The sequence below is a fragment of the Salvelinus namaycush genome, chromosome 11 (assembly GCF_016432855.1).
Source record: "Salvelinus namaycush isolate Seneca chromosome 11, SaNama_1.0, whole genome shotgun sequence".
Classification (NCBI taxonomy): Eukaryota; Metazoa; Chordata; class Actinopteri; order Salmoniformes; family Salmonidae; genus Salvelinus; species Salvelinus namaycush.
In genome coordinates, this window is record NC_052317.1 from 13,042,132 (window position 1) to 13,063,581 (window position 21,450).

General features: G+C 44.1%; 1 protein-coding gene across 1 annotated transcript in view; it reads left to right on the forward strand.

Annotated features, from left to right (window-relative positions):
• The first annotated feature begins 170 nt into the window (after nt 1-170).
• sap130b (Sin3A-associated protein b) overlaps nt 171-21,450 on the forward strand; it is a 30,460-nt gene continuing 9,180 nt past the window's right edge. Inside the window, exons 1-16 of the mRNA XM_039003841.1 lie at nt 171-221; nt 4,682-4,809; nt 7,226-7,500; nt 7,595-7,762; nt 7,899-8,028; nt 8,220-8,463; nt 8,629-8,867; nt 9,751-9,855; nt 10,145-10,286; nt 10,550-10,668; nt 10,956-11,231; nt 11,492-11,666; nt 15,002-15,094; nt 15,264-15,613; nt 15,821-16,045; nt 16,186-16,311. Of these exons, the coding sequence (XP_038859769.1) occupies nt 4,701-4,809; nt 7,226-7,500; nt 7,595-7,762; nt 7,899-8,028; nt 8,220-8,463; nt 8,629-8,867; nt 9,751-9,855; nt 10,145-10,286; nt 10,550-10,668; nt 10,956-11,231; nt 11,492-11,666; nt 15,002-15,094; nt 15,264-15,613; nt 15,821-16,045; nt 16,186-16,311 (2,776 nt within the window). The 5' untranslated portion in view covers nt 171-221; nt 4,682-4,700. The remainder of the gene's footprint in view (nt 222-4,681; nt 4,810-7,225; nt 7,501-7,594; nt 7,763-7,898; nt 8,029-8,219; nt 8,464-8,628; nt 8,868-9,750; nt 9,856-10,144; nt 10,287-10,549; nt 10,669-10,955; nt 11,232-11,491; nt 11,667-15,001; nt 15,095-15,263; nt 15,614-15,820; nt 16,046-16,185; nt 16,312-21,450) is intronic.

A 21,450-nucleotide genomic window follows, 5' to 3' on the forward strand; every position in this document is an offset into this window, starting at 1 on the left:
AAATACTACATACTAATGATGAAGATATCGTAAAGTATTATTAATTGTGAACATTAACAACAAAAAAATGCTACAGCAACCTCGTTATTATTTTTCATATGGCTTTTATTTTTTCAATGTGGCTAAACAAACTCTGAAAACCGGAAGTTTTGAAATAGTGCCGCTTGTGTAACACGCGCGTAGTAGAAAGACGGATGGAGATTCCTGATCACACAAGCAAGGTATGTTCTTGTTGCAATTTCAATATAATCGTACTGTTTGTTAGTAACTTCCGATAATCATTCCAGATTAATCTAACTAATATTTTTTTTTTTATTATCGTCGGTTCATTGCCATAAATAATGCAGCAGTTAGCTAACTAACCTTAGTTCGTGGGGGCACGATTTCAATTAATAGCTAGCTAGCTATATTACTAACTAGCAACTGTGTACTAACCTAACGTAGCAGGCGTTAAAGAAACTGGCGGGGTAACTATAACTAACTACGACTTCGGTCAAGCACCCGCACACCTGTGTTGTTTCCTTGATATAAAGCAGCTAAACCGGAGATGTTAGTTCATCTGTCTTCAACTTGGTTAGGTAGAAACAGGTTACGTCGAAGTAACGTTAACCAACCAGTTAACTAGGAACAAACAAGTATCTGACCAGCCGACTAACTTAGTTAGAAAGCTAGATGTAATGTCACCTACAGTCGCTTGCTAGCTATTGGTACTGCATTGAAGTTGTAGCAAGCTAATGTCAAGGACTCGGGAGTAGACAATGTTATCCTTGGCTTTGATCCAGTCCACTGCAGAGTGTTCATGGCCAAGCCTTGGCCCGACTCAAGTTAGCAGCTGTTTGTGGCTAGCAATGCTTACAACTTGCAGAAAAATCATTGACAATGTCATGTACGACAGGGTTCCAAATTTGGCCAGCGAATAATTTTATTTGACCCCACCAAGTTTTCTGAGTAAAACAAATGTCGAATGTATTTGTTTGTTGGACATAAGACTGTATACACACCAGCAAATCGGCTCCAATTGATTAACATTTTGGAAATCTGTTCCAAAGTATTCCCACGCATAATGGAGAGAGATACGTACGGAGTATACAAAAATAAGGTTTGATATTATGTTTTAGTCAAATATGTTTTATATATATTTTATGTTGTTTAAAAAATTGTTTGTACCCCCCCTTTTCGGAGGACAAAAATCTACTTTGTTTTTACAGCTTTTTCTTTGGTTGTTACGTGTATTTTTACACAAGTTTTACATACATGGCTTTTTTTACTCTAGTAGTTACATAGCAAGAATAAAGTAATTTGATATACATTACATCTGGATAGTACTTATCAAAAGTCAAATCAAATGTTATTTGTCAAATGCGCTGAATACAACAGATGTAGACCTTACAGTGAAATGCTTACTTACAAGCCCTTAACCAACAATGCTGTTTTGAGAAAATAAATGTTAAGAATGTATTCACAAAAATAAACTGAAGTAAAAATAACTAATGAAAGAGCAACAATAAAATAACAGTAAAGAGGCTATGTACAGGGGGTACAGAGTCAATCTGCGGGGGCACAGGTTTGATGAGGTTATATGTACAGTACCAGTCAAAAGTTTGGACACACCTACTCATTCAAGGGTTTTTCTTTATTTTTACTATTTTCTACATTTATAGAGTAATAGTGAAGACATCGAAACTATGATATAACACATATGGAATCATGTAGTAAACCAAGTGTTAAACAAATGAAAATATATTTTACACTCTTCAAAGTAGCCATCCGTTGCCTTGATGACAGCTTTGCACACTCTTGGCATTCTCTCAACCAACTTTGTCAGGTAGTCACCTGGAATGCATTTCAATTAACAGGTGTGCTTTGTTAAGTTAATTTGTTGAATTTCTTTCCTTCTTAATGCGTTTGAGGCAATCAGTTGTGTTGTGACAAGGTGGGGGGGTATACAGTAGATAGCCCTATTTGATAAAAGACCAAGTCCATATTATCGCAAGAACCGCTCAAATAAACAAAGAGAAACGACAGTCCATCATTACTTTAAGACATGAAGGTCAGTAAATCTGGAAAATTTCAAGAACTTTGAAAGTTTCTTCAAGTGCAGTCACAAAAACCATCAAGCGCTATGCTGAAACTGGCTCTCATGAGGACCGCCACAGGAAGGGAAGACCCAGAGTTACCTTTGCTGCAGAGGATAAGTTCATTAGAGTTAACTGCACCTCAGATTGCAGCCCAAAAAAATGCTTCACAGAATTCAAGTAACAGACACATCTCAACATCAACTGTTCAGAGGAGACTGTGTGAATCAGGCCTTTGTGGTCAAATTGCTACAAAGAAACCACTACTGCTTTCCGCTTACTGGGACTACATAACACACCTCAAAACACACCTCCAGGCTGTGTAAGGGCTATTTGACCAAGGATAGTGATGGAGTGGTGCATCAGATGACCTGGCCTCCACAATCACCCAACCTCAACCCAATTGAGATGAGTTGGACCGCAGAGTGAAGGAAAAGCAGCCAACAAGTGCTCAGCATATGTGGGAACTCCTTCAAGACTGTTGGAAAAGCATTCCAGGTGAAGCTGGGTGAGAGAATTCCAAGAGTGTACAAAGCTGTCATCAAGGCAAAGGGTGGCAACTTTGAAGAATATAAAATAGATTTGGATTTGTTTAACACTTTTTTTGGGTACTACATGATCCCATATGTGTTAGTTCCCAGTTTTGATGTAGAAAATAGTACCCGTCAAAAGTTTGGACACGCCTACTTATTAAAAGGGTTCATTCTTTTTTTTCTTTTTTACTATTTTCTACATCAAAACAATGAAATAACATGTATATATTTTTTTGTGGGGGGGGGGGGGTAAAAAAGACCGCAATAAAATAACTGCGGCTATGTGAGGGGGCACAGTGGGACTACATTGGAGACTTATATTTCCCTCACTAACTTTAAACATCAGCTATGAGAGCAGCTAACCGATCGCTGCAGCTGTACATAGCCCATCTGTAAATAGCCCATCCAATCTACCTACCCCACACCCATATTGTTTTTATTTACTTTTCCGCTCTTTTGCACCAGAATTTTTACTTGCACGTCATCATCTGCTCATCTATCACTCCAGTGTTCATTTGCTAAATTGTAATTACTTCGCTACTATGGCCTATTTATTGCCTTACCTCCTCACGCCATTTGCACACACTGTATATAGACATTCTTTTTTTCTATTGTGTTATTGACTGTACGCTTGTTTATTCCATGTGTAACTCTGTGTTTGTGTCGCACTGCTTTGCTTTATTTTGGCCACATCGTAGTTGTAAATGAGAACTTGTTCTCAACTAGCCTACCTGGTTAAATAAAGGTGAAATTAAAAAAAAACAGGTTAGTCAAGGTAATTTCTACATGTTGGTAGGGGTAAAGATAATAAACAGCGAGTAGCAGCAGTGTAAAAACAAAGGGGGGGGTGTCAATGCAAATAGTCCGGGTGGCCATTTGATTAATGGTACAGCAGTCTTATGGCTTGTGGGTAGAAGCTGTTAAGGAGCTTTTTGGACCTAGACTTGGTGTCCTGGTACCGCTTGCCTTGCGGTAGCAGAGAGAACAGTCTATGACTTAGGCGACTGGAGTCTTTGTCAATTTTTTGGGGCCTTCCTCTGACACGCCTAGTATATAGGTCCTGGATGGCAGGAAGCTTGGCCCGGGTGATGTACTTGGCCGTATGCATTACCCTCTGTAGTGCAACCGGTCAGGATGCTCTCGATTGTGCAGCTTTAGAACTTTTTGAGGATCTGGCGACCCATGCCAAATCTTTTCAGTCTCTTGAGGGGGAATAGGTGTTGTCGTGCCCTCTTCAAAACTGTCTTGGTGTGTTTGGACCATGATAGTTTGTTGGTGATGTGGACACCAAGGAACTTGAAACTCTCAATAAGCTCCATTAGAGCACTGTCAATGTGAATGGGGGAGTGTTCGGCCCTCCTTTCCCCTTAGTCCACGATCATCTCCTTTTGTCTTGCTCACACACTGCCAGGTCTCTGACCATCTGCCTATAGGCTGTCTCATCGTTGTCGGTGATCAGGCCTACCACCGTTGTCGTCAGCAATGCAGCTTCTCCATTGTTTTTGATGATAGGCCACTCTGATGGGCCTAAGTTATGATCAAATAGCCACAATAGCCTACTTGACCACTGTTAACACTGTAACTTAAAGCGGATACAGCCTCTGTGTTCACAGTAAACGTGCGCCGGAAGTTTTAACAAATTTGAGCAATGTCCAAGTTTGTGCTCCGCGGTGCCAAAAACAAAAGAGGGAACATTGGTGATAACTATTATAGAACATGAGCTTTTAAATCCACTCCTCAGCTACTCTTAGTTCATCCCACCCTTCTCTGTAAACCGCCCTCTTATGATTTCAATGTGCCACATTTTTTTCAACTGTGCTGTGATGTTTCACAAATTCAAATATTTGTTTGGGCGTCTTGCAGCCAATTTACAGTTTCCAAATTATTTGTAATTATGTTCCGGCCCCGTGACCATCCACTCAAGAAAAAATTGTCATGCGTCTGAATCAAGTTGATGATCCCCGATTTTATACGATTTGGAGAAAATACCTGCTTAGATGTTGGCAACATTCGTCTGTGCAAACTTGTATCTACATACCTGTCAGGTTTAATATTGTTCTCTTCCTTGCATAGCTATCAAGTGTGTCAGAAGATGAGTTCTCAACAGTATCCACGACCGGGAATACCTCCTGGTATGGGACTAAACCAGACTCCTGGAGGAAACACTGCATTGCTGTCTGGTGGTCAACCAAACACGGCAGGTAACATTATGGAACCTGCTAACCCACAGCAGAACTCACTTTGCATCACAGCTTTCACAACTATTTGCAGTGGTCAGTAAGTGTATGAAATCATTGGTCAGTGGTGTTAACTACTTCAGTAAAAAAATACTTCAAAGTATTTTATCCAGGCTTTATCTCATCCGGCCGTGATTGGGAGTCCCATTGGGCGGCGCACAATTGGCCCAGCGCCGTCCGGGTTTGGCTGGGGCAGGCAGTCATTGTAAATATGAATTTCTTTCTTAACTGACTTGCCTAATTAAATACAGGTAAAAAATATATATATACACACACTACTGTTCAAAAGTTTGGGGTCACTTCGAAATGTCCTTGTGTTTAAAAGAAAAGCACATATTTTGTCTATAAAAATAACAGAAAATTGATCAGAAATAGTGTAGACATTGTTAATGTTGTAAATGACTATTGTAGCTGGAAAAGGCAGATTCTTTTAATGGAATATCTACGTAGGCGTACAGAGGCCCAATATCAGCAACCATCACTCGTGTGTTCCAATGGCATGTTGTTAGCTAATCTAAGTTTATCGTTTTAAAAGGCTAATTGATCGTTAGAAAACCCTTTTGCAATTATGTTAGCACAGCTGAAAACTGTTGTTCTGATTTAAAGAAGCAATAAAACTGTCCTTCTTTAGACTAGTATTGAGTATCTGGAGCATCAGCATTTGTGGGTTTGATTACAGGCTCAAAATGGCCAGAAACAAAGACCTTTCTTCTGAAACTCGTCAGTCTATTATTGTTCTGAGAAATGAAGGCTATTCCATGTGAGAAATTGCCAAGAAACTGAAGATCTTCTACAACGCTGTTGTACTACTCCCTTCACAGTACAGCGCAAACTGGCTCTAACCAGAATAGAAAGAGGAGTGGGAGGCCCCGGTGCACAACTGAGCAAGAGGACAAGTACATTAGTGTCTCGTTTGAGAAACAGATGCCTCACAAGTCCTCAACTGGCAGCTTCATTAAATAGTACACCATTCTCCACGTCAACAGTGAAGAGGCGACTCCGGGGTGCTGGCCTTCTAGGCAGAGTTGCAAAGAAAAACCCATATCTCAGACTGGCCAATAAAAGATTAAGATGGGCAAAAGAACACAGACACTGGACAGAGGAACTCTGCATCCCGAGGTCGCCTCTTCACTGTTGTTCACTGGTGTTTTGCGGGTACCATTTAATGAAGCTGCCAGTTGAGGACTTGTAAGGCATCTGTTTCTCAAACTAGACACTAATGTACTTGTCCTTTTGCTCAGTTGTGCACCGGGGCCTCCCACTCCTCTTTCTATTCTGGTTAGAGACAGTTTGCTCTGTTCTGTGAAGGGAGTAGTACACAGCGTTGTACCAGATCTTCAGTTTCTTGGAATTTCTCTCATGGAATAGCCTTAATTTCTCAGAACAAGAATAGGCTGACGAGTTTCAGAAGAAAGTTCTTTATTTCTGGCCATTTTGAGCCTGTAATCGAACCCACAAATGCTGATGCTCCAGATACTCAACTAGTCTAAAGAAGGCCAGTTTTATTGCTTCTTTAATAAGCACAACAGTTTTCAGCTGTGCTAACATAATTGCAAAAGGGTTTTCTAATGACAATTAGCCTTTTAAAATTATAAACTTGGATTAGCTAACACAACGTGCCATTGGAACACACTAGTGATGGTTGCTGATAATGAGCCTCTGTACGTCTATGTAGATATTTCATAAAAAATCTGCCATTTCCAGCTACAATAGTCATTTACAACATTAACAATGTCTACACTATTTCTGATCAAGTTGATGTTATTTTAATGGACAAAAAATTGCTTTTCTTTCAAAAACAAGGACATTTCTAAGTGACCCCAAACTTTTGAACGGTAGTGTAGATATTACTTAAGTTGTTTTTGGGGGTATATGTACTTTACTTTAGTATTTATCTTCTTAGACAACTTTTACTTCACTACATTCCTAAATAAAATAATGTGCTTTTACATATTGAATGGTTAGCAGGACAGGAAAATTGTCTAATTCACACACTAATCAAGAGAACATCCTTACTGCCTCTGATCTGGTGGACTCACTAAACACTCACTAAACACATACTCTGTTTGTAAATTATGTCTGAGTGTGGCCCTGGCTATCCGTAAATAAACAAAAACAAGAAAATGGTGCCTTCTAGTTTGCTTAATGTAAGGAATTTGAAATGATTTTTACTTTTGATACTTAAGTATATTTAAAACCAAATACTTTTAGACTTTTACTCAAATGGTATTTCACAAGGTTTCTTTCACTTTTACTTGAGTCATTTTCTATTAAGTGATCTTTACTTTTTACTCTTTACTCAAGTATGACAACGTGGTACTTTTCCCACCACTGCAAGTCTTCTTCATAAAAATAAGTACTCCAACTCTTTGTACCACAGGAGGGCCAGACGATAGCAACCGTGACCCTCACCCAGACCACGGTCCTCGTGACCACCCCAACAGTGGTGGTGGAGCATCGACCTTCAGGGATGACAAGCAGGAGACAGTGGTGGTCCGGCCTTACCCCCAAGCCCAGGTCCATGGACCCCCCCAGGGTCACCCCACTCCAGCAGGTCACCTGTCCCTCCAGCAGGGCATGCCTGTCACTGTGTCAGCCCCTCCGCCACACATCCCCCAGGGCCTGCCTCTGGCCTTCACTGAAGGACCCATGAAGGTATGGATGAGAGAGCTCTGTCTGCTGCATTAGCCCTCTCTCCCTGTGTCTTGAGCTGACTCATCTACTTTATCTCGTCCTCTCATCTCTCCAGCCAGCTCTGAAGTCGCCCATGGCCGGTCGAGTGATCGCCCCAGCACCAGCCAACACCCAGGGCCACATCACCCTGCCACCTAAGGTGCCAAGCCACGTCACTGCAACCATGGAGAGCACCGTGCCTCAGACCGCCGGCATCCCTGTAGCAACTATCAGTGGCCAACAGGTAAGGACTGGTGTTTGTAGTTGTAATATACCTCAGCAATAATATACCCTATTGAGGTCTACCCAATGTGATGACATGATGAAAAATGTGGTTCCAAATCTATAATGCTTTGTGTCCATGGGCGTGGCGTTTCCAGGGCAACCCCAGTAACCTGCACCATCACCTGATGACGACCAACGTGCAGATCATCCGCAGCCATGCCCCGCCCCTGCAGCTCGGCTCCCCTGGAGCCCCCCAGCACACCTTCACCTCCCATCTACCCAGAGGTCGGTCAGTCCCCGAGACAGGATAGTAGCATAGCTAACAAACTTTTATCATTCTGAAAATAGTCAGGGTGCTTACCTTGACCCCAAAAAAATCACCATAGTGGTTTGTTCATATTTTAACCAACTGTAGGTCCTCAGCAGAACCATCCTAAGAACCGACATGGATAACTGTTGTTCATTTGTGTTTCCAGGAGCTGCTGCAGCTGCTGTGATGTCCAGTTCCAAAGGACCCACAGTACTGAGACCTGCTACAGGCCCCGGTGGTGGTACTGGCCCACCTACTGTCCAGCACATCATCCACCAGCCCATCCAGTCCCGCCCTGTAGTCACAACGTCCACGGCTGTGATGCCCACGGTGGTTGCCCCATTAACGGCCACCAGGCCTCAGTCCCCAGTGGTTAGCTCAGCCACGCACTCCGCAGAGATGGTTCATGGGTAAGGAAAATAAACACAGTATGACATGCTGAAAGCGTTAACCATTCTTTACCGTATTTTGTAAATGTATCTAGATAGTTAATTTTAGGGAGGCCCAATACTATTCCAGCTATTGCAAGTGTACGTAAAACCAATGTTGACTCTCCCTTTGCTCTCTACCCTCAGGCGTCCAGGACTAAATATCCACCCCCCTTCAGCCACTCTGAGCATACAGCGTCAACCCCCATCTCGGGACAACCCCACACGCATCACCCTGCCCTCCCACCCTGCCATTGGGGGTCAGAAACCCCAGCTGCCCCACACCATGGCACAGAAGCCCATATTCAGCAATGTGACTCCTGTCGCTGCTGCAACTGTTGCCCCCATATTAGCCACCAATACTGCTCCATCGCCTAGCACTACAGGTGATGCTATTGTTGTGATAGAGATACACTACCGGTCAAAAGTTTTGGACACACCTACTCATTCAAGGGTTTTTCTTTATTTTTACTATTTTCTACATTGTAGAATAATAGTGAAGACATCAAAACTATGAAATAACACATATGGAATCATGTAGTAACAAAAGTGTTAAATAAATCTAAATATATTTTATATTTGAGATTCTTCATATAGCCACCCAAATAACCTTGATGACAGCTTTGCACACTCTTGGCATTCTCTCAGCCAGGTTCATCAGATAGTCACTGGGAATACATTTCAATTAGCAGGTGTGCCTTGTCAAAAGTTAACTTGTGGAATTTCTTTCCTTAATGCGTTTGAGGAAATCAGTTGTGTTGTGACAAGGTAGAGGTGGGGTATACAGAAGATAGCCCTATTTGGTAAAAGACCAAGTCCATATTATGGCAAGAACAGCTCAAATAATAAATTGAAACGACAGTCCATCATTACTTTAAGACAAGAAGGTCAGCCAATAGGGAAAATTAAAATAACTTTGAAAGTTTCTTCCAAGTGCAGTCGCAAAAACCATCACGCGCTATGATGAAACTGACCGCCACAGGAATGGAAGAGGAGTGTGCAAAGCTGTCATCAAGGCAAATGGTGACCATTTGTAGAGTCTCAAATATATTATGTTATTTCATAGTTTTGATGTCTACACTATTATTCTACAATGTAGTAAAAATAAAGAAAAACCCTTGAATGAATAGGTGTTCTAAAACGTTTGACCGGGAGTGTAGGTCTAACTAATCTATTTTCATTCCCGCATCATAATGACACTATCAAGACTGACTGTTTCCTTTATTCTGCTTTAATGATGTAATAACCACATTATCGTACCTCACCCAGGCTCCGGACCCCACCCCCAAATGACCAACAGTAACATCGTCACCATGACGATGACTTCTCATTCCTCCCATGCCACAGCAGTCACCACGTCCAACATCCCCGTGGGTAAGTTTCTCAATCATTAATGTTGGAGTGCAAAGGCACCAAGCTACTGTCTGGAGTAGCCTACTCCACATTTCATGGAACGTTCACTTGTCTAATAAGTCATTGATAGGAGTAGAGTGGCAATTAAAAACAGTGACACTTTCGGTTGTCAACGGTTGAATGCATTGCGCCAGATAATGTTTTAGCTTGCTTTGAAGTTATAGAAGAAGTCTCTACAGGGTGATTGTATGTTGTAAAATGAACATTTCACCCAGCTGATTGTACACCATTCCACCTCCACCCTCTTCAGCTAAGGTGGTTCCCCAGCCGATAGCCCACACCTCGCCCAGGATCCAGCCGGAGTACCCCGGAGAGAGGGGAAACCTGATCCCCATCTCTGGTCACCGCTCCTCCCCCAACCCCATCACCATGGAGGCCCGCAATGACAACAGGTTAGAGACGAGGGCTGATTTGAATCATTTTTATTTTGGGTTGATCACAATACATTCATCAACAAGATGATTAATTGTTCCAGAGGATAGGGCATTAAAACACTTATTTCCAATGTGGTCCTCATTGGTCCTGGGCTACAATAGTGTAAAATGTCAGCGCCTCCTTATTTCTGATGTACTTGGAGTAAATTCCTGGTTGTTAGTTGAAAGTTTTCGATATGGTTGTTTTATTTCATTAATTTGATATGCACGTTCCCCCACAGGCAATCGGTGCCAGTGCAGTTCCAGTACTTTCTGCCTAATTACCCTTCTTCACCGTTCCCCCTGACACACACCTACACCCCCATCACCAGCTCTGTGTCTACCATCCGACAGTACCCAGGTACAATTTACCCCTCCTTAACAAAATGCTACATCTGGCTCTTTTGTGACTCTCAACCAGTCAGATAATACTCTTGTCATTTTCACAGAGCCAGATTGTTAACTTCTGAACACTCACTTTAATAAAGATTATTGATCATTTTGTTAATCAATTACATTTTTTATTAGTTCTGACTTTCTCAACCATGTTCAACATAATAATACACTAGTCTAATCTACATCTATAATACCAGATATATATCTCTCATCCTGTGTGTCAAATCCAAACCCAACCCGTCGTCCCTACAGTAACCCCTCAGGCCCCCAGCGGCACGGCCATGCAGACCCAGACGAGTGTGGGCGTGGCGTCGGCGGTGCACCTCAACCCCATGCAGCTGATGACGGTGGACCGCATCGCTCAGATCAACACGCAGAACATCCAGCCCGCCGGCATGGCCACGCAGGGCATCCAGCCAACCACCATCAGCGCCCAGGGCTTGCACGCCGCCACCGGTCAGATCACCGCACAAAACATCCAACCGGCGCCCATCAACCCACAGCCAGCCAATGAGAACAAGACCTCAAGTGAGTTGGTGAACGAAGCAGTTTAAGTTTCGTTGAAAGTTTTAAATGAGTTTCTGTCAGGTCTGAAATATATTATGAATAGAATCATTCTACGCATTTTCTCCAGTCAAGTATTTTCACCCCTTTATTCATCTGTTTGGTTACATTTAATGTTATTTATTGGAGATAGGAAAAAAATAATTACTGTGATTCATAACAGCTATTCTTTTCAGACAACTATTCAAAACAACTATTCTAACAACGTTGCTCTGTCTTCTCAGTTGTGTTAGCAGACGGCACCACTCTGGTAACCAACCCTATCGGCCAGACGTTCGGCAGCAGCCAGCCGCCCACCTCTGTGGGTCAGACACACCCCCAGAACACTGGGCCTGGTGCCCCCACCCTGGTGTCCTCTCCCCGACCTAGTATCCTACGTAAGAAGCCTGCCAACGAGGGGTGAGTTTAGAAAACCCCTCACGGTTTTCCTTTGCTTACTAGAGCAGTCGTGGTCACCAACTCTTGTCACGATTACCCCGATTACGATTACAGTAGCTATTATGCAGCTTGCCTCTTCTTTTGTTTGTACTGTCTGTCCTTTTGTTTGAAACACGAATGTACTTTTGAATATTGGCTGTTACGGTGGCCGTATTACCGCCACACCGGCGGTCACGAGTCATGAAGGCAGTCAAATTCCACGTGACCGTTTAGTCATGGTAATTAGGCTTCTCCATGCTCTGATGCTGGTGATGGTCATTATTAGCCTACCAAACTTGCTAACTGCCTGGTACTCGGCACTCTAATATCCCTCTAATCACTCTGACATCAATGTCAACTGGCATACATAAGCTGCACGTGAGTTTCAAGTTTGGGGAATATAATTTTCACCATAGAAATGCACCTTTTTATAATAAAAGCATTACATGCATAATCGCATTTGTGGTCACTTTTGAAAATGGTGTTTTCCCTAATGGAACATTTGCACATATAGCCTACTGCAGTGTGCGCATTGTTGCGCTTATAATGTGAAGAAATAGCCTAATAGTTTATAAAAATGTTAAGCTAAATGTTCTGATCAGTGCGTAAAGTTTTTTTGATGCTAATGGTTGTATTAATTTGGGATCTATCGCATCCCACAACTCTCCCAGACTGTTTGGAATGTTTATTTCTCGCACAGAATATAATAGGTCAACTTGTATGCTATGGGGGATAGTAGATTGACATAGGCTAGTGATTTTGCTGTTCGTTACGCCTAATCATCTTGTTGGCTGACGAAAAGTAAATGTGGACAGTTCTTCTAATATCTTCCATAAGCACCTCAGAATTGGATAAGGACGTGCTCATTTGCGTCCCTGATGTGTCTGTCTTCACTTGTAGCCAGTGAGAAAGACCAGATCAGGCGATGACGAGCCGTGTGAGTGAGTAGTGCTTCGGAGCAAACAGCACTCAGGGAGAAGGGCTGCAAAGGGCAAGGATTTTTTTAGGGTGCATTATGGCCACACAAAGGGGATGCCACCGGGAAATTCAAGGCATCATCAAGTAGAGGTCGACCGATTAATCGGAATGGCTGATTAATTAGGGCAGATTTCAAGTTTTCATAACAATCGGTAATCTGCATTTTTGGACACCGATTATGGCCGATTACATTGCACTCCACGAGGAGACTGCGTGACAGGCTGACTACCTGTTATGCGAGTGCAGCAAGGAGCCAAGGTAAGGTGCTAGCTAGCATAAAATGTATCTTATAAAAAACAATCAATCTTAACATAATCACTAGTTAACTACACATAGTTGATGATATTACTAGTTTATCTAGTTTGTCCTGCTTTGCATATAATCGATGCAGTGCCTGTTAATTTATCATTGAATCACAGCCTACTTCGCCAAACGGGTAATTTAACAAGCGCATTCGTGAAAATAGCACTGTTGTTGCACCAATGTGTACCTAACCATAAACATCAATGCCTTTCTTAAAATCAATACACAAGTATATATTTTTTAACCTGCATATTTAGTTCATATTGCCTGCTAACATGAATTTATTTTAACTAGGGAAATTGTGTCACTTCTCTTGCGTTCTGTGCAAGTAGAGTCAGGGTATATGCAGCAGTTTAGGCCGCCTGGCTCATTGCGAACTCTGTGAAGTCCATTTCTTCCTAACAAAGACCGTAATTAATTTGCCAGAATTGTACATAATTATGACATAACATTGAAGGTTGTGCAATGTAACAGCAATATTTAGACTTAGGGATGCCACCCGTTAGATAAAATACGGAACGGTTCCGTATTTCACTGAAAGAATAAACGTTTTGTTTTCGAAATGAGTTTCCGGATTTGACCATGTTAATGACCTAAGGCTTGTATTTCTGTGTGTTATTAAATTATAATTAAGTCTATGATTTGATAGAGCAGTCTGACTGAGCGGTGGTAGGCAGCAGCAGGCTCGTAAGCATTCATTAAATCAGCACTTTCCTGCATTTGCCAGCAGCTCTTCGCTGTGCTTCAAGCATTGCGCTGTTTATGACTTCAAGCCTATCAACTCCCGAGATTAGGCTGGCAATACTAAAGTACCTATTAGAACATCCAATAGTCAAAGGTATATGAAATACAAATGGTATAGAGAGAAATAGTCCTATAATAACTACAACCTAAAACTTCTTACCTGGCAATATTTAAGACTCATGTTAAAAGGAACCACCAGCTTTCATATGTTCTGAGCAAGGAACTTAAAGTTAGCTTTTTTACATGGCACATATTACACTTTTACTTTCTTCTCCAACACTTTGTTTTTGCACATATTTAAACCAAATTGAACATGTTTCATTATTTGAGACTAAATAGATTTTATTGATGTATTATATTAAGTTAAAATAAGTGTTCATTCAGTATTGTTGTAATTGTCATTATTACAAATATATATATAAAAATCGGCCGATTTAATCGGTATCGGCTTTTTTTGGTCCTCCAATAATCGGTATCAGCGTTGAAAAATCATAATTGGTCGACCTCTATCAAGGGCTTGTCAAATTGTGAATGAGAGACTGACGAAGTGTGTACAGCCTGCACAAAAAAACAAAGCAGAGCTCATGCCTTTTCAAGCTGCTTTTAAAAAAAATCCTCGTTAGTCGTATCTTGCTGCCTTACAATGTATTAAAAATCAAAACATATAGCCCAACGTTTGTAGAACAACTAAAGTTACATGAATAACTCATGAAGCATCTGGAATACCTATTTCTTTGTTAACCGATCAACACAGAATAGCCGCATGTGCACACTCCCTCAAATCGTTTGGAGATTTGTTCAATATATTATTCATACTATAAAATAATGCCACAGAATTCTAAGCGAATCTTGTCTGCTAAATGAACTAGTGTAGCCCACAGCCATATGGCATAGCCAGATCAGGACCTAACATAAGGACATCTGAGTATGCGATTATGTTCTTCTGAAATCGACTACATTTTCTTCATATCATGTTTCTTTAGGCCCGTCTAAAATAAATAACAGATGTATTGTGAAGGTGTAGGCTATACCACATTGATTAATTAGACTTTTTAAAATGTAGATGTTCCAAAGGTCTGCATCAGTGTCTTGTAGGCTATATGTGGAAGCCACGAGATGATAAATGTGTTTATGTTAATTACCAGTCAATTACTGTGAGACTGACAGTTATTTGCTTGACAATCACCGGCTGACAATTACGTGACCACCACAGACCTAGTCATGAGCAGCTACAGTTTGAGTAGGCTTTTCTTCTATCCCAACACTAACCTGTGTCTGTTTTCCCTATAAAGGTCTGCAGTGAGGAAGAACCTGATCCCAGAGGCCAACAGCCCCAGGATAGACGGCGGAATCAGGCATGCATCAGGGTTTCCACGCCCAGCAGGGTAAGACGTAGCACTGCACATTGTTAGTAGGCCCTGATCAAAGTCTATGCTGTGTACACACGCTGGAATCCTCTGGTCAACCGCATACTCCTGTATTAATAATATCTTGTAGTTGAAAATGTACTTTCAAATTATTAGGTGGTTGATGATCTTTTCTCTGACCTCCCAGTGTGAAACACAAGCCTGATCTCCACGTGTCCCTGGCTCCCCCGGTGATGTCATCATCCATGGAGGCTCTGCCCAGCCATCAGACCAATGAACACCAGCAGCATCCCGGAGCCCCGCCACACCAGCAACCCTCTCAGCCAATCCAGACGCTCCTCTCAGTGTCAGCACCCCCACACTCACAGCCTGGCCCTGCCCTGTCCGCCATCACTCCACCAATCTTGTCTATGGCCAACGTGGTTGTTCCGCCTACCCATTCAGCGGCCAGTAGCACGGCGGCATGTGGAATAAGCTCCACCCTCCCTGAGATCAAGATAAAGCAGGAGGTGGAGGCAATGGATACCTCTAAACCAGGTACATTTGAATTGAAAAATGTATTTGCCACCACCAAAACCAATAATGTTGTTAACTTTTTTTTTTTTATTGGTGTCCTATTGCTGATCTAGGATCAGTTTGCCTTTTAAATCAAAATAAATAAAGGGGGAGGCTGATCAGCATTCACTTTGTGAATACGGGCCCTGAGCTATTGATCTCCTAGTTCTTTCTCTCCTCACCCTCCAGGTCCCCCCACGCCCCATGGTGGTGCCCCATTGTTGTCCATGATGCCCAGTGGGGATGTGACCCCCGGGGCCTCACCCAGGAAGAAGCCCCGCAAGCAGCAGCATGTCATCTCCACGGAAGAGAGCGAGATGATGGAGACCAACAGCACGGACGAGGAGAAGGTCCTGGCCAGACCCCTCAGCATGAGGGCCGAGAAACGCAAGTCGCCCCTCAAGGAGTACATAGGTAGGAGAAAGTAGATACTCAACCTCTTTATTCATGATTCACTTGTCCAAGTTAAGGGTAGGTTTGCTGCAGTTACGGTAGGCTAATTTTCTATATTTGACCTTGTGTAAGTGACCACTGTACGTTTCTCTTCCCTGCAGATGAGGAAGGGGTGCGTTATGTCCCCACCCGTGCTCGCCCCCCGGTCACCCTCCTCCGCCACTACAGGAACCCCTGGAAGGCTGCCTATCACCACTTCCAGAGATACAGTGACATCCGGGTCAAAGGTCAGACCAATGTCTTTATTATTGATAGCATTCAATCATAACTGTATTTATAATGAATTTTCATACATTCTGGGTTCTAAGAACTTGTTGTGGGACTGAAATGCACTTAATCGGACTAAAATGCGACAGGTAACCTAGCGGTTAGAGTATTGGGCCCATAACCGAAAGGTCGCTAGTTCAAATCCCCAAGCCAACGAGGTGAAAAATCTGTCGATGTGCCCTTGAGCAAGGCACTTAACCACCGGAGGCTGCTGAGGGGAGAACGGTTCATAATAATGTCTGGAATGGAAACCATGTGTTTGATACCATTCCGCGAGCCCGTTCTCCCCAATTAAGATGCCACCAACCTCCTGTGCACTTAACCCAAATTGCTCCAGGGTCACTGTTGATAATGGCAGATCCTGGCTGTGACCCCACTCTCCGAGGGTGTGTGAACATTTCCAATTCAAACATGCGTATTAATACACACTTGTACATGTGTGAAATAAGACAAATATAAGCACCAACCAAATTACCCACAACAGATTATATGTTAAACTGGCTAAAGAAGTGGCTGATTTCATCATCACACCTCTTGCCCACATTTTTTATATATAATTTGCAAAGGGCATTGTGCCCGACGAACTGAAAATGGCCAAAATTGTTTCCGATTCATAAAGCTGATCCAGTAAACTTGACAAATTACAAACAATCTGAATATAACGGATAAATAAAATATCTTAACAAGGAAAGTCTGTTATACAAACATCAGTACGGCTTCAGAAAATCTCACTATTTAATTGACGAAATACATAAAGCAAATGATCGCAAAGATCATACATTAGGTATCTTGCTGAAAACTAGGAATGGGCATTTGAAAGTATTTCTTGATTCAAATATGATTTTTTGGGGGGGGGATATCCGAAAATGTGCCTTAAAGAAAAAACGTTTTTGGAGACTTGCTTGCGTGACTCGGGAGAGAGCTGAGGCGCGTTCAGTTCGCTTGAACGTTTGCTACATTGCGGAAAGGTTTGTGCTGAACGGCAAGTTTCCCCCAAACATTCTTGTATGTTCTTGAATAGACTTTATGGTACGTTTGCTCCTTTTTGGTGGATGTGGCGAGGTATGTCTTGAAGCAATGAGTGACTTAAAGGGCAGTGGCCATGTTGACAGGGTTCCCCAACCCCTCCTCTTTTTTCAACTGGTTGTTCAGTACAGCACCGTTTCCATTAAATGTAATGTTCCAGAATGTTAAAATGTGCGTTCAGAGGGGGAGGGAGAGACTACACCAACTCGTGCTAGTTAGACAAAATTTGTTGCTGCCATAGGTTATCTATCATACCATCTGGTTGTGCCTGACTTGACTGAATCAAATCGTTAGAAAGAAGCTAGCTAGCTAAAGTAGCCAGCTAAATTAGCCAACTAGCTAACTAAAGTAGCAAGGCTAATTCAGGCTATTTTGCTGCGCTCCCTGTACTTGTCAACAACAACTCCATTCATATTAAACAACTTCCTACCTGTTGGTTGATCATTATAGCCTACTCCTACTCATTTAGCCAACTCAATTACGTAATTTTAATTCCATTTTGCATTGATTACCGTAATTGCTGGACTATTAAGCGCACCTGAATATAAGCCGTACCCACTGAATTTTTAAAAAATATGTATTTTGTACATAAATAAACCGCACATGTCTATAAGCCGCAAGTGCCTACCGGTACATTGAAACAAATAAACTTTACACAGCCTTTAAACGAAACACGGCTTGTAACAAAAATAAATAGGCTTTTAAACGAAACACGGCTTGTAACAAAAATAAATAGGCTTTAACGAAACACGGCTTGTAACAAAAATTTAAAAAAATAGCAGTAAACAGTAGCCTACCAAGAAAGTCAAACTTCATTGCGGTGGCGATTGTTTTGGCTTTCAGTCGGATCTGCACAGTTGAAACACCTCGGCCGTCTGCTCTCTGTGTGTTGCCCCAGTCTTCAAGCTCATTTTCTAGTTCGGGCCATCTGCTTTTCTTCTCTGAAAGCGTTTGTTGTCTTTTTGCACAGTTCCTCACGCTGCTGTTTCCAACGTCTTATCATCAACTCATTAAGGCCAAGCTCCCGTGCAGCAGCTCTATTTCCTTTTCCAACAGCCAGATCGATCGCCTTCAACTTGAAAGCTGCATCATATGCATTTCTCCGTGTCTTTGCCATGATGAGGGTGACAAAATGACTACCGTAATCAAAGTGATGGGAAGTTTGAGCGCGCTCAATTTACGTCACATTATGTGACGAAGCTCAGTTTTTTGGCGGCGTGAATCTTGTGGGGGAAAAAATAATCATAAATTAGCCGCGTCATTGTATAAACCGCGAGGTTCATAGCGTGGGAAAAAAGTAGCGGCTTATAGTCCAGCAATTACGGTAAGAAATCAGCCACTTCACTTGCTACGCTGCAGCGCTGCTGTGATTGACTGACAAGAACAACAAGCTACCTATGTGAAACGGGTGTGTAGACTACCGGTGTCTATTTTTTTATGGGGCACACTCATAACTGTCACTGTTTTTATTCATTGTGTAGCGACCCGCACAGACAGCTGTGTGTTATGTGTTAGGCTAGTAAGTGGTTGTGTTGTACTGACCAGTACCCAGTGTTCGCGGGGTCCGACATGTCAGTCAACCTGCTATCTGCCAATCACGGGAATGCCTGGAATGTTCTGATGCCGGGCATCCTGGCGGTTGGCGGAGTGGCGTGGAGGGGGGTTGGGCAGGGGGATGGAGCATTGGAAGTTAAGACCAGGTTTCGCCTTTGTTCTCTCTCTTACGTCTGGGCTTCACAAGAGAAGGTCACGATTGGCTTGTGGGTTATCTGTCATTTATTTGGCGTGTGCTACGGCCCAAACAGTAGCCTGTGTAAAGTTGGTTTAATAAACCGTCAATTCGCAAACTCAAGCCTCTGTCTGGACAATTGTTCATTTATGATCTAGTCAGGTCATTACATTGGTGTCAGAAGTAAAAACGTTGATAAAAGTTAGCCAGCTAGCTAGCTGACTTATGTGGCTAGCTACCGTAGGTGAGAACGGGGGTTGAAAATGCTTCGAGGGAATCCGAAAGTGAAGGTGGAGGTAGGGGACGATTATGGCCAAGGAGGTGCGTGTGCATGGACGTCGGAGGTTCTGGCTGAGGAGATCGCCAGGGCGTCGGAGCGCAGAGGCCGCTTGAGGGAGGACGCTAGAGTGATGGCGGCTGAAGCGGGCATGAGCGCCTCGTCGACTGTGTTTCGCGCGGATTCTGGTGGGCGGGCCGAAGTGGTGACGTCGACGCGGCGGGACGAGGAATCTGGGGCTCAGGATGTAAACAAACATGGCGGCGCCCAGTTCCCGGCTGCGTCCGTATCTGTTAAGACCCCGAAGTATTCCGGTAAGGCGGATTGGGAAGCTTTTCATGCTCAGTTTGAACTGTTGGCTCATTTTAGGGGGTGGTCGGATGAAGAAAGGGCACTGCAGTTGGCTTTATGCCTCACGGATTAAGCTCTGGCCTGTTTGATATTGATTAGCCCCGAGGACAGACATAATTATGGTGCTTTAGTGGGAGCACTGAGGAGGCGCTATGGACAGTGTGTACAGCCTGGGCTACTGCGCTCCGAACTGAGTAATAGACGCAGGCAGCCTGGAGAGCCTCTACGGGTGCTAGCTAATGAAATTGAGAGCCTCTCTCGGCGGGCATATGCTCACATGCCCCCTCCGTGCAGAGCGAGCTAGCACGGGACCAGTTCATACAGGCGCTCTCTCCTACAGAGCTGCGCATACAGACCCAGCTGGCTCATCCTGAGTCATTGCAGATAGCCTTGGAGATGGCTTTGGAGAGGGAGCTGGTGTGGGCTGGGGCTTCAGCTGGGGCTTTGGTGGGGGTGCAGGGAGACACACCCTCTGTGCGAGCTGGGGGGCAGAGCAGCCCGGAGCCGGAAAAGCCTGCATGGGTGGCTGAAATGACAGAACTCATTCGTGCTGTGTCGCTACAGGCGGCACGAAACACACACCCTGGTCCCAGGGTCTGCTGGGGTTGTGGCCAGCCAGGCCATCTGCGCCGAAATTGCCCCATGTCCCCCAGAGCTCAGGGAAACGGCTCGGGGTCCGCATAGACCGGGTAGTGCGGACCCCTGGCTTTCTATCCCAACCACCATCATCTTCAGGAGGAGCCCACCGGCACAGACGGGGAAGCAAGGCTCCACTTCCCCCAGAAGCAGACGAGAGCAAGCGGATGGAGCCTGTTGTTGTGGTGGGCCGGACCTGTGTTGGGGACTTTTGTCATGTCCCTGTCACTGTGGAGGGGGTGCCCTGCTCCGCCCTGGTGGACACTGGGTCCACAGTAACCCTGGTGAGGCCAGATATTGTGCCAGGTTGGACTCAGTGTGAGCCTACAACTGTGCAGCTCCGCACAGTCACAGGTGAGCTGGCACCCATGAAAGGGAAGGGAATAATGACTCTGACAGTAGGGGGCAGGACTGTGCGTCATCCTGTGTGGGTGGTGGCTGTGCAGGACCCTTGTATCCTGGGGTTGGACTTTCTTAGGAGCACAGGCTGCCAGTTAGACCTAAATAGGGGCACACTGAGCTTCCAGGGAGGGCCGGAAGTCACCATGGCCCCCCCTAATGTCACATTCACTCAACCCAACAAACCCTTTACTCCAACAGTTAAAGCAGCAGAGACTCATGGCTGCCCCCCCTCCCCCACAGCTGTGTGTGACTTTTCCCCAGCCCCCCTGTCACCTACGGCGGTGTGTTACATTCCCCCAGCTACCTCCATGACACAGCCCTCTGTGAGCCCAGGCCGCGCCCCCCCAGCCCAGCTACCCCAGATGGGAGAGGAGAGGACACTGTCTGCAGTGAGGGAGATATGGGGGAGGAACTGTGTTGGTCTTGACCCCGAGCAGCAGGAACGGTTGTGGCAGTTGCTGTTTGAATTCAGAGACAGCTTTGCGCTGAGTGAGGAAGAGGTGGGTCAGACTCATCTGGTGCAGCATGAGATCGACACAGGTGATGCTCGACCCATCAAGATGCGTCCCCGCCGTATCCCGCTGGCACGTCAGGAGGCGGCAGACAAGGCTGTGTTGGAGATGCAGCGGGCAGACTTCATTGAGCCCTCAGACAGCCCCTGGGCGGCGCCATTCGTCA